The sequence below is a fragment of the Anabrus simplex genome, chromosome 4 (genome assembly GCF_040414725.1).
Source record: "Anabrus simplex isolate iqAnaSimp1 chromosome 4, ASM4041472v1, whole genome shotgun sequence".
Taxonomy (NCBI): Eukaryota; Metazoa; Arthropoda; class Insecta; order Orthoptera; family Tettigoniidae; genus Anabrus; species Anabrus simplex.
In genome coordinates, this window is record NC_090268.1 from 202,607,881 (window position 1) to 202,621,942 (window position 14,062).

At 40.1% G+C, this 14,062-nt stretch overlaps 1 protein-coding gene across 1 annotated transcript in view; it reads left to right on the forward strand.

The window, feature by feature from the left end:
• Nucleotides 1-14,062, forward strand: part of Dhc36C (Dynein heavy chain at 36C) — a 911,918-nt gene that overhangs the window by 656,358 nt on the left and 241,498 nt on the right. Inside the window, exon 35 of the mRNA XM_068227203.1 lies at nucleotides 2,279-2,506. Within this exon, the coding sequence (XP_068083304.1) occupies nucleotides 2,279-2,506 (228 nt within the window). The remainder of the gene's footprint in view (nucleotides 1-2,278; nucleotides 2,507-14,062) is intronic.

Here is a 14,062-nt window from a genome sequence, read left to right on the forward strand (position 1 = left end):
ATTACCTTGTTGAAGAACTGCTGTCCGAAGAAAGAGGCGCTTCCCTCCCCCTGCTACATATTCACACACTACGCTAGATGTTACTGAAGTGGCCCCGAGACAAGAAAATCAGCAGTTTTTATACCCTCGTGGAAAATTCGAGACCTTTTAGGAATGAGTAGACACACCCCCTCAATTTTTATTGGTAGACAAAGAATTACACATGGAAATTTGAAGAAGAAAGCTATGATTGGAGGGAAATTAATTACAGAAATTACTGATTGGTAAAAAGTTCAAAACAGGCGGAAAGAAAGTATTAATATTGCCAACCGACAAACCACAGAACAAAATTTAGTAAAGACAAAACTTATGAATACAAAATTTCTTCAAGAGAGTTCATTCCATTGCACCAGAGTGTATTACCATACTTTTTGGTAGAGACATCTGTTAGAGAATGTCCACATTTCTTGATCACTGAAAGCAAAAGTAAATAAAAAACACTCAGTGACATCTTCTGATAAAGCGTAGAGTTAGTTCAGTAGTTAAAGTTCCGGGGTTCTCCAGTAGGGAAGTTTCAATTGGCGCAAGATTCGAACTTGCGTCGTAGAGGTGTACCGCCCGGTACAATTATTATTATTATTATTATTATTATTATTATTATTATTATTATTATTATTATTATTATTATTATTATTATTACGGAGTTATCCGTGGACGGCAGAGGTGAAAGAAGGTGCGGGCTGAAAAGTGTTAAAGTACAAAGCTGAGATATTAATTAAAATCGAATTAAAGGTTATATTTTCAAAAACTTAACAATTTGACATAGAATTTGAGCATACAACAAATAACAAGAAGTTAACAAATCAAGTACAAGACCAGGAAAGCCAAGATTTAGAGATACTTAGCGATCTGGGCTTCGAGCCCCACCTTTTACAATTCTGAGCTCTCAGCTCACAACCACATATTACCAAAGGGCAGAAATCCCCTTATTGTATGAAGCACTTGCTCCCACCTTTTAACCTCAAGCCTCCCAGAGGCACTCTTCAAACACAAGAGAGAGCTGACCCGCTCTCAAATTTTCAAGCCTATTAAAGGCAATACCTGCCTTTTACACTAAATTGCCATCAAGGCATCGCTTACATCAAATGAAACGGGGGTATCTCGCACCCAACCTACTGGGCCTCAGTGGAAAAGAACAGATTAATTAAATGGCCCAAAATACCAAGATGAATGGAGGCGTTGCTTGCATTCCTAAATGAAACCTTTTAAAACCTACGGGGCACTAGGCCGATGACACAGGGGCTATTTCCAAACTAGGGAGGTGACTCGTATAAGAAAAAATTTTAAAACATTAAGAAGAGAAGAAAATCGGTATTGAAAACGTAGTCACCTCAAAACAAAATGAAGGGGAGCTCGAGAGGCTAAAGCACTCTCTATCCCCGATTTACAGTTACCGGTAAAGTAATAAGAAAATTTTACATAAGCCGGCACTTAGTTATATTTTTAGACGGGTAGGTTACATTGAAAATGTTTCGGACCTTCCCCGAGGGTTAAAGTGCTGAGCTAGCAAGAAATAAAGACGTTAAACGGCCATTACCTTGTTGAAGAGGCGCTACCCGCCCCCTGCTACACGTCCATACACTAAGCTAGAGGTTGAAGAAGTGGCGAGGAGCCGTGAAAATCAGCAGTTTTTAAGCACTCAGGGAAGATTCGAGACCTTTCATGAATAATTAAGACACACCCACTACATTTTATTGGTCGCTTAAAGTTACACATCAAAATCGAAGAAGAAACCTATGATTGGGTGGAAACTAATTGCAGAAATTACTGATTGGCTAAGTTCAAAAATGGCGGAAAGAAAGATTAAAATTGCCAACTCACAAATGAAAAAACAAAATTTAGTAAAGACAAAAACTTCTGAATACAACAGGGTGCATGATCGCAGTTTTACAGTAGAGACATCTATGAGAGAATGTCCACACTTCTTGATCAATAGAAAACAAAATACGTTGAAATCCACACAGTACTGACAACTTCGTAATCACAAAATTTATGGTAGTGCCATCTTCTGAGAAAACTTATAAGTTGATACAGTTGTTAAAGTTCAGAGTTTCTCCTGTGGAGGAGTACTTTAAGGCGGAAAATCCAAATGTGCGGCGTAGAGGTGTACCGACCGGTACATTTATTATTATTATTATTATTATTATTATTATTATTATTATTATTATTATTATTATTAGATAAAATTATTCATTGATTATTTGGAAAGTATTATATCAGTGGATTTTTTTGGTTTCAGGTTGAGAAGGTTGTGCTAGCAGATGAAGAACTGGCGAACATGCAGGCTGCAGAAGCCCAAGGCATAAAGGATGAATGTGATGCTCGACTGGCCGAGGCCATGCCTGCACTGAATGCTGCTCTGGCTGCTCTGAACACTCTCACACCAGCTGACATCACCGTCCTTAAGACAATGAAGAGTCCCCCTAAAGGAATCAAGTTGGTAATGGAGGCTGTTTGTGTTACAAAGGTAACTCTCAATTTCTGCCTAGTATATCTGAAGGGTGCAATTAGTCCAGTGCCTGCTTTCCTACGCACATTTTAACAAATTGTTGGAGGTGGTCACATTGCCTCATCTTACACGTTTCCAACCAGTGATATTTGTTTTCACCTGAGACATCTGGTTATATCCTATTGGGAGATGGAGTGGCAGGTCACCTCTCTGCCAAGTAAGCTGAGAGCGATAAAAGGAATGACTGAGTTATTGAAGACTTCCCTTCGTGTTTCTCGGGGAGAAGAAGTGATACTATGTCGTCTTCGGATCGGCCACGGTATAGCAACACACTCGTACCTCCAGAAAGGAGAAGACCCCCCGGTGTGTACTTGCTGCGGTCATTTTACCGTGGTACATATCCTTACGGAGTGCGTGGACCTGGCCGATCTGCGTTATAGTCTAAAATTTGAGTACCATGACCCTCATTCTACGTGATGTTGGGGCTGTCAGCAGACCTCATCATTTTTTTTATTAGGGATTGTGGCCTGTTTTGTCATGTTTAAAAGTGTTTCTATTTGTTTAATTTCTATGTAATTGTTAACGTTTTTATTCCATTAATTATCTTTTTATCTGCCGTCGTTTACTTTTAATGTTTTTCAACTTTATTTTGAGTAAAATATATAATTTCACTTCAAAGGCAAAATTTATTCTACGTTATTACATTTTACTCTATTTTTTAATTTATTATTTTTTTTTTCCACGAACCTGCTACGCCAGGGAGAGGTGAAACTTCCACGTGGCGCGTCCCAGGTGGCGGATAGGGGGATCCTAACCGGCTTGCCGGCGGACTTGAGGGAAATAAAATACCTCTCGCGGACCGAACACACACCCCCTGTGGGTGGGGGAGGCAGACGAAGAATTCACCCACGGTATCCCCTGCCTGTCGTAAGAGGCGACTAAAAGGGGCGACCAAGGGATGATCCAATTAGAACCATGAAACTACTTTAGATTAGTACCATCACGCGGGGAACACCATGGGCCGCCTTTACTTGCGAGTAGTACCACTATATTCGGTACGAAATAGGTTTGTGCTTAGTAGCAGCGGAGGATGTGGACTGTAGGTTTCCAGTACCCGTGCGTCGTACCCATGTGAGCAACACCACGGGTCTAGGCGTTGCCTGTGATTAGTATCCACTATGTGAGGAAAACCACGGGGCCCGTGGGACCGGCACCCGTGACTAGTACACCTAGGTGAGGAACCTCATCGGTTTGCGTTGGCTATGAGTGGCGTCATTGTGTGAGAAACACCATAGGTCTGCGTTACCTGTACGAAGCGCAATACTTGTGAGTAGTACCATCTTATGTGGAACACCGTGAGTCTTTGCTACTTTTGATTAGTACCCCCAACATGACAAATACCATGGTTCTACTTTACTCGCGACATGTACCATTCTGTGGGGCCCTGGACATGGATTTTGAACCCCTTTAGACATCAAGCATCCTCGATTCAGGATTATACTTCATAAGTGGTCCGTTGGTCAGTGATACTATTATTTATGATCTTTTTTCGTCGGATCCACTGTTTTGTTTGTTTTTGTTTTTTGGGGGTTCATGTCCATCCATTCATCCTTCATTAAATTTTCTTATTTTGGTCAGTGGGTGATTTTGAATTTTTTGTTGCCATTTCATTTCGTACCATTAGAGGCCGATGACCTCGATGTTAGGCCCCTTTAAACTACAAGCATCATCATCATCGTCTGAACCTGGAGCGTTTAGTACAAAATATATGAGCCTGGAGATATTTCAGTTTTCGCTGAAGCACTAGTGTTATGAATTCCACCCACTTACATACAGCACTGCCAACCTGAGTGATATAGTCAGTCAAATTGTATTTTACGTCACAAAATTCTTCATATAGCTGGTCCAGGTTGACTTGATCTTGTAGATTCAGTATTTCAGCTGCAAGTTCAAAGTCGCAATATGTTATTTCCCCAACGTTTCATACGTATTGCAAGCTGAAAAGTAATAATGGGTTTCAAGATATTTCAACAAAGTTTCGTAGAAGCGATCAAATTCACATGAGATTTATCAATGTTGATGAAATATCCGTATTTCACTCTCGTGGAATCTATACTATCTATCTTTGTGTGATGTTATAAAACATGCACAGAATGGTACGTGATTCAATAATACTTAGCTCCCTTTTTTCAGGTATTTTGATACTGATTGCATTTGACCTTTTATATTTGACGCAAAATGCAAATATATTTCAGGAAGTTTCTCTGAGTCTTCAGCTAAAAATACTGATGAAAGTTGTTTGGACAGTCATCAATGTTCTTGAAGTAGCTCTTTATTGCCGGCCAATAAAATCAACCTGTTAATGGCAGGAGTTACGGAGAGCCATATTGCGGGCACATGCTTACATGCATTCAGATTTCAGACCACTCAAAATCCATTTTTTAAAATTTCATTTCCTCGCACCTTTTGGCTGATACAGAGAAATTATTATAGATCTTCAAAACAAGATTTTTCTTTTTGTTGTCTCTGTTGGCAGCATCGCAATGCCTTAACCCTTCATTTTAGTAACACTCGCGCTGCTTCTGAAATTCTTGCTAGAAGTGACTGCAATGGCTTCTTTTTCCATGACCTTCGTCACTTTATATATTATCTCCCTTACTTGTGCATGCAGCTTCCTATTTTTTACTTTTTAGTTCACAGGTGGCATTGTCTTCGTTACTTGCTTATTTCCGCGTAGCAGAGAGGGGAAAGACGCGTGAGGGGTGAATTTCTGGACAATGATTAAACAGAATTTAAATACTGCTAAAAAAACACATTTGAAGTGAATTTCTTTTCTTTCACTATTTTGAAGAAAATTAAACAATAATTGCAGTTTGCAAGGTACCTTCACTTATTCACAAAAGTGCTGTGCCGCTCTAGAATTTACATAGATGAAACTTTTCACATGAGGAGCTCGGAGGCTCAAAATATTTACAATGTGTAATTAATTTAATAAAACTCGCTTCGAGTAGCACAATCAAAGTCGTTGACGCTCAGGACTTCAGAAACTAGCAAGTGAAAGGGAGAGGTCGGGGGGAGGGACTCCTCCTACAATTTACACAGTCAAAAAAAAAAAAAAAAAAAAAAAAACAGAAGCCTTAGCTTCCTCAAGATTTACAACACTCAGGGGTTTCTAACCCAGAGAGTTTGCTTCATATTAGAGTACAAATGGCCCCTTTTGGGCTATGAATCTTCAACCAAGATCGCTTCGATCATCATCACAGTAGGAAGCAGTAGTACACTACTGTACAATTACTCGTACACAACAAATATGGGAGTTACCCTCGAGGCATACGGCCCATGCTACTCGGCCGAAGAAAGAGAAAATACGGTTTAAATTTATAAGGCAGCAAGCACACAGTGAAATAGAGGCGAAGACCAAGCAGTCCAAAATAATTTAAGAAGCAAGATCCCTAAGAGGGAATCCGTCCCTATGATACAGAGGCTAATCCCATACTGCCGGGTGACTAAGAATTAGAAGGTAAAAGGCGTAAAACCGAAGGAGAATTTAGATGGTTGAAAAACTGTCAACCTACACAAATTTTGGAAGAAGGTTGGCGAGAGTAACTACTCGTGCTTCCTTACATTTGAACTATTTCCCCAGGGTAAATTAAAATACAAAAATTTAAAGACGAAAGTTCAATTAGTTCTCTCAAGTGAAAACCCTACATTTATTTTGAGAACGGAGCTAGCGTATTAGCGGTTACATACTAAAGGGGACGATCTTTCCTAGCTTCACTCACAGTAGTTCACTTAAGAATATAGACTGCCATACCTTCCTTATTTATGATGTCATAAGGTCGAAACGCCACCTTACGACTCCCGAAAGAGACTCCCTCTCTCACCTTAGTCCGTAGCAAACACACGAAAGCTGTCGCAAGATCAGACAGACTATCCTGAAGGCTCGCGTCTCAAATAGGTGTTTCGATGGAACCATCTAGACGTTTTAGTGTAATCTCTTTAGATTGGATCAAATGGAATTCATATCAGATATTCTGATAGGTGAATTAGCGTGATTATATAAATTGCAATTGAGGTAATTTCAGGTAATTTGGGGTGCATTAGAGATACTGTTTTCATGGTGCATGGTAGACAGAAGTATCACAGCCTTGTTCTTGTTAGGCACATAAGACACTATGTTAATGTCTCGCTGGAATCGAAAAATTGATGAGACGGATCCCGAGATCGCGATGGCATACATTCGCAAGGTATTTTAGGCTTGTTCCTACGGAATGTACCAACCAGTGTTAGTTTATTTTTCAGAAGCTCGCTAGCCAGGGAAAAGGCGGTGAAGAAATTGTCTTTAGTGACGTTTGTCCCTGTTCCCTCAATAGCTTTGACTAGTCTCAATACCACATTCCTTCCCTGGTTCACTTCTCTCTGACCGTTTACTGGTTTACCGGTGTAAACTTCAGCGGCACACATATAAGCCGTATCGACATCCGAGAGGAGCCATAACTTTGTTCCGTATTTTCCTCTTGGTCTGGTAGGTAAATACTGCCTAAAGGGGCATTTCCCCCTAAAAGGAACCAGCTGTCCATCCACAGTAGCCACGATCCTGCTACGCAGGAGTAGCAGGGGGAGAGGTGATACTCCCACGTGGCGCGTCCCAGGTGGCGGATAGGGGGGTCCTAACCGGCTTGCCGGCGGACTTGAGGGAAATAAAATACCTCTCGCGGACCAAACACACACCCCCTGTGGGTGGGGGAGGCAGACGAAGAATTCACCCACGGTATCCCCTGCCTGTCGTAAGAGGCGACTGTAAGGGGCGACCAAGGGATGAATGAATTAGAACCATGAAACTACTCTTGATTAGTACCATCATGCGGGGAACACCATGGGTTGCATGTACTTGAGAGTAGTATCACTAACTTGGTACGTATTAGGTTTGTGATTCGTTGCAGTAAAAAGCCTGGCCGGGTGGATTCCAGCACCCATGCGTTGTACCCATGTGGGCAACACCGCGGGTCTGGACCTAGCCTGTGAGTTGTACCACTATATGAGCGACACCGTGGGTCTGCGTTGCCTGTGATTAGTACTCACTATGTGAGGAACACCACGGGGACCTTGGGACCGGCACCCGTGACTAGTACACCTAGGTGAGGAAACTCATCGGTTTGCGTTGGCTGTAAGTGGCGCCATTGTGTGCGAAACACCATAGGTCTGCGTTACCTGTACGAAGTACAATACTTGTGAGTAGTACCATCTTGTGTGGAACACCGTGAGTCTTCGCTGCTTCTGATTAATACCCCAACATGACACATACCATGGTTCTATTTTACTCGCGACATGTACCATTCTGTGGGGCCTTAGACGTGGATTTTGCACCCCCTTTAGACACCAAGCATCATTGTGCTTTATAAGTGGTTCCTTGGTCGGTAATAATGTTATTTTCGATCTCTATTGAGTCCGATCCAGTGGTTTTTGTTTGTTTGTTTGTTTGTTTGTTTGTTTTGTTTTGTTTTGTTGGGTTCCTGTCCATCCATCCATTCATTCTTCATGACATATTTTATTTTTATTTTGGTCAGTGGATGCCTTTGAAATTTTTGTTCTTTCATTTCGTACCATTAGGGGCCGGTGACCTCGATGTTAGGCTTCTTTTAAACAACAAGCATCGTCATCATCGTCATCATCCACAGTAGTATTTTTGCATGAAACAAACATTTTAGGTAGTTGTGATGCGAACGTATCAAACACATCCCTTAATGCTGCTAACTTGTCATTACGTCTACGGGCTGGTCTGTCTTCCTTATTATCGAACCTCAAAAACTGGGTTATCGTTTGGAACCGTTGAAGAGACATTGTAGCTCGAAAGGTAGGGTGACCATCTGCTTCATTCCATGATTTTTGAAGTGATTCGCCCGCTGATTTGTAGACTCCGGCCAGCAAAACCAAGTTCGTAAATATAGGTAACTGCGTGTCATTGCTTGTTGTGATCATTAGCAGTCAACAATAAAGACAGAAACTGCCATTGTTACTAAAATGTGTAAATCGTACATACCTAAAACTGCTTCAAGCTGTATTGGAGAAATGGGCTTGTAGGTTTTCCCTTTATCTACAAAAACCCTCTCCATTTCACGATTTTCCCCCCGCAAAGTTGCTTCCAGCAATTTATCAGTGATGAATAACTTCATTACAACCATCTGGGAATCAATTATCCTCTAAAGAGCATATCTCGTGGGTCCAGCTGCAATTCTCATTATCTTACCCAATCTGAAATACACATAACTGAAATTTACGTTTCTCTGAAGTATTTTAAGTATAACCTACTGAAAATGATGAGGTTATAGATTATAGGCCTAAAGATATAGGCATTAACTAATTTAAAAGAAGCAGGAACATAGTTCATATTGTATGCTGAACGTACCTTACATGTGATTGTGAATAGGGTTGTTTTCTCCATTCTGTCCCATTTCGAGATATGTACACTTCTTGTTGTACAGAGTTAACCTCATCTTGTAGTTCATTATCAGATACTTGGAGCCCACGAACCTACTACGCTTGCGTAGCAGGGGGTGAGGTGATACTCCCACGTGGCGCGTCCCAGGTCACGGATAGGGGGGTCCTAACCGGCTTGCCGGCGGACTTGAGGGAAATAAAATACCTCTCGCGGACCAAACACACTACCCCTTGCGGGTGGGGGACGCACGTGTAGAATACACCCGCGGTATCCCCTGCCTGTCGTAAGAGGCGACTAAAAGGGGCGACCAAGGGATACTGGTATTAGAACCATGAAACTACTATTTATTAGTACCATCACGCGGGGAACACCATGGGTCGCCTTTACTTACGAGTAGTACCACTATATTTGGTACACAATAGGTTTGTGATTAGTAGCCTGTGGGTTTCCAGTACCCGTGATTAGTACCATTGTGAGAAACACCACGGGTCTGGGCGTTGCCTGTGATTAGTACCCACTATGTGAGGAATACCACGGGGCCCGTGGGACCGGCACCCGTGACTAGTACACCTAGGTGAGGAAAGTCATCGGTTTACGTTGGCTATGAGTGGCGCCATTGTGTGAGAAACACCATAGGTCTGCGTTACCTGTACGAAGTACAATACTTGTGATTAGTACCATCTTGTGTAGAACACTGTGAGTCTTCGCTACTTTTGATTAGTACCCCAACATGACAAACAGCATGGTTCTAATTTCCTCGCGACATGTACCATTCTGTGGGGCCTTAGACGTCGCTTTTGCACCCCTTTAGTCATCAAGCATCCTCGATTCAGGATTCTGCTTTATGAGTGGTCCCTTGGTCAGAAATAAATTATATATGATCCTTTTTTGAGTTGAAATCCACTAATTTTTTGTTTGCTCGTTTTTTTGTTTTTGCTTCATGTCCATCCATTCCTTCTTCATGACGATTTTTTTTCTTTTGGTCAGTGGATGATTTTGAATTTTGTTTGTCATTTCATTTCGTACCATTAGGGGCCAATGACCTCGATGTTAGGCCCCTTTAAACAAGCATCATCATCATTATCATCATCATCGATACTTGGAGCTCGTCATTTTCTTCTCCTCCGAGAGGAACGTGATCTTCGTCATCAGTTTCGTCAGGAAACACAAAATCAGGCTCATCAAATATGTCATCAGTTCCTCTTCCTGTTCACTCTCACTAATTTCATACAATATATTTCGTATAGAATTCTCACATAACCGCTGATCACCAGCCATATCTGAACAGGGAAACAATGAACAAATTATTACTCTCTTAACTGCAGCACTCCCTAGTGGTGGAGGTAGTCAAACATAGTTTTTGTAGTGACCGGCAGGTTGTGCAGCATTGATAAATGGAAGGGTCGATTAGACCCATTCATCATATGAGGCGTATAGTTTCAAACACGACCAAGTCCATCTTTTGCACGTTCTGATGTTTTGACTTCCATGGATTCCTCTTTACAAGATGAATACAACGAGAACGAAGGTGGGTTTCAAATCCGGCCAGATCACATTTAAAATTAAAGCAGAAAATTACGTTTTATGTCAGTCGGCCAAGTCCCTGTTAACGCGCACGAGCCAGTAACCCTGAGCTATCCAGTCACGTGATGACTTCGGTAAAATGGTTGACTGAAGTTCGTTCGAGTCACATGTGGTGGTTTTGTTTATAAACATTTTATAAATAATATATATATATATATAATTGGTCGTTTTTAATAGTATTCATATTTGCTGTGCAATAAAATGGAGGAAATAAATAAACGTCATTCCAGAAAGCGGCAACGTGATCCTTCCACCTGGAAGCGCTCGAGGGTAAAACAGCTGAGATGAGTACAATCAACAAGGTGTTGTTAGTGGTGATTAAATCAAGGCTCGGTGATGTGTTTCGAAGGCACGATGGTATTGAATAGGTATAATATGAAGAATATACATTGATGTAACTATATGAATCAACATGTTTGCAAAATATACGGTATTTAAATGTTAATTAGCCTCTACGTTGGTTACAATGTTAGGTAATTTTATACAAATATAATGTTTAAAATAATAATCTTTAAAGATTTTTCACTAAACCTTAAATCATTTTTAATCATACTTGTTCCAAATAAAGTCAAGATGAACACAGTTCGAAAATAGGCCTAATCTAGATTTATTTTTTTCCTTACGTATTCTGCGACGTCTTTACCACAGTACCCAACCTGTAATCACAGAGGAACAAAAAAGTGTAGGCTACTGAAAATGAAAGATATAAAAGACTTTCATAGTGCATACTAAGCACACTCCGTTAAAGCCTAACAAGATGCTTTTATTCTAAGGTACTGTCACATAAGCATACCCAAAAAAACGGCGAAGCAGAAATAATGCATATTAGGCCAAATTTTCTATTCTAAGTTTCAAAGATGGCCAAGTCCTCTTAGGTAAGTTTCAAAATTAGCCAAGTCCCATAGTTAGTTTCAAACATGTTCAAGTCCAAATTTTAAATACATTTTTCAATTCATGTAATATATTTAGACTGTAAAAATTGTATGGTAATCAATTAGAAGCCTCTGTTAAGCAACATAAAGAATAAAGTGTCTGAATATATATGAATTAATATCCTAAGAGTTTTTTCTTCTCCTGAAAAAATAACCCAGCTCAACGCACTTGGCCATGTTTGAAACTATACGCCTCAATGTAATTTTTTGTCAGACCGACTAGTCAGCAACAGAAAAATATTTTTTAAACATGTCAATAACCACTAAACGAGATTAACAAATGGTTTTGTGGATATACAGTCCATAGTTTATCAGTTACAAGCAATTGAAAACGAAATCTGGGTCGATTAGACCCATTCAGAGTAGAAGGGTTAAATAAGAAATCTCATCCCAGTAATTTAGGCATTGTGGATTGGATCCACTGATTGATTTTGTTCCACGATCATTTTTTTCTTAATTTCGTTTTATGTTCTAGTCAGTAGATACATTTCTAAGTTTTAGTTACCGTGTCATTTCGTTGAATCTCGCCGGGCTGAGTGGCTCAGACGGTTAAGGCGCTGGCCTTCTAACCCCAACTTGGCAGGTTCGATCCTGGCTCAGTCCGGTGGTATTTGAAGGTGCTCAAATACGACAGCCCCGTGTCGGTAGATTTACTGGCACGTAAAAGAACTCCTGCGGGACTAAATTCCGGCACCTCGGCGTCTCCGAAGACCTTAAAAAGTAGTTAGTGGGACGTAAAGCAAATAACATTATTATTATTATTCGTTGAATCTCGTACCATTAGGGGCCGACGACCTAGTTGTTAGGCCCCTTTGAACGACAACAATCATCGTCATCATCATCATCATCAATGTTCTGGAGATTCTTTGGAACGCAGAGGTGAAAGAAGGTGCGGGCATGAATGGGTGGATATGAAACAGAAGATTAATTTAAATCTTTAAAATTGGAGCTATATTTCTTTGTCTCCTTTTTTTTTTCAAATTTTAAATTTTACACTTGCTAAGTAGGTAATAAATCAGGTACAAAAATTTAGCTCGTAAACTTGAGGAACAATTTAGAGAGGTCAAGAAAAATCAGGTAACAATAAATTAGCAATATGAGCTTGAAGCTCCCTAATTATAAATTTTACCTGAGTACTACTGCTTCTTTCAATCAATAATCAAAGAGACGGATCTCCCAATTTTTACATCAGTGGAAGAACATCTTTGCTCTACAGATTTCCACTTCAGGAGTCTATTTTCGAAAATTCATTCTTTCCAGGCCCATCAAAGGCACAATTTACCTTTAACAAAATTAACCAGTATTCACTGCCTTATCTGCTCAACAGTCTGATATCTTTAACATGGAGTGAATGAAATAGAATTTAACAGGGGTAACAAGTATCCATTCTACATGGCCTTTGGTAAAAACAAAAGGTTAAAGTTACTGGCCGCAACTCAAAATGGTAAGGTGGCGAACACTTGCACTCCTTGAAATTTACCAGAAATGCTTTATGGCCCGACGTATAGAGGCTAAGCCTATACTACGGGCATGACTAGATGTAGAATGTTATTGAAGTTACAGAAATTACAAGATAGATATTAAAGGTTACAAAATCACAGTCACCTCCAGATCAAGTTGAGAGGGAATACAAGAGGGTATGTTTGAAATTTACATTTGAGAAAATAAAAGTTACATTACTAAAGATCTGAAACATTTCCCTCGAGCTAGCTTTCAAAGATTATCACATAGTTAAGCCGAAATTGCCATCACCTTGGGCTGGTGGGCCTCCCGAAATGGAAAAGGGAGTCTTTCCCCCTACCTCCGTTATGTACACACTCTAGAGAGGAGCGATCACTAAGATAACCTGGTGCGAAATGTGCCAGCTTTTATAGCAGAGGGGAAGTTTCCAGAAAACTCTGGGCCAAGGAACTGACACACCCCCAATTCCCATTGGATAATCAAATATAAAAATGTTATCATTGGTGAATAAATAAATGCACGAAGTTTTTGATTGGCCAACGCGTTAAGTTAGCGGGTAGAGATAGAAATGTTGATAACTTTTGAACATCAAAAACGAACACTAAGCATTCCAGTTTAGGAAAGCTTGACATACAAAGTTACTTAAAAAATTAATAGTTCATTTTCACCCCGGACAGCAAAACATAAGTTGATAGTTGAAAAATGTCCAAACTTCTTGTACTAGTAATTTCGAAGTTAATGTTGCAGATGGCCTTATCCGAGGAGCTTAATTTAAATGCGTGGGGGGGGGGGGGTGCGTACCTGCAGTACAATCAAAATTCCTTAGTATCTTCATCTATGAAGATCTGTGGATACAACAATAAGCTTTGTTGAAGTCTATATAGGTTATGATTTGTTGTATTTTTCGTCGTTTGTAGACGTCTTTCATTTATTCTATATTTAATTTTCGTACATGTTTCGTGAACTGCCCTTCTTTTCCTCAGCAAATAAACATTACATATAAAATTTCTCGTATTCTGCGAAACACTTGAACTTAATTACATGAATAATAAAGCATTACACATATTACATTAAAAGTTTCTCTTGTAAAGTAAACATTTGCATTTTAATTGTGGTATCAGTTACATTGTTGTACACTGAAAGTTCATATTAGAATAT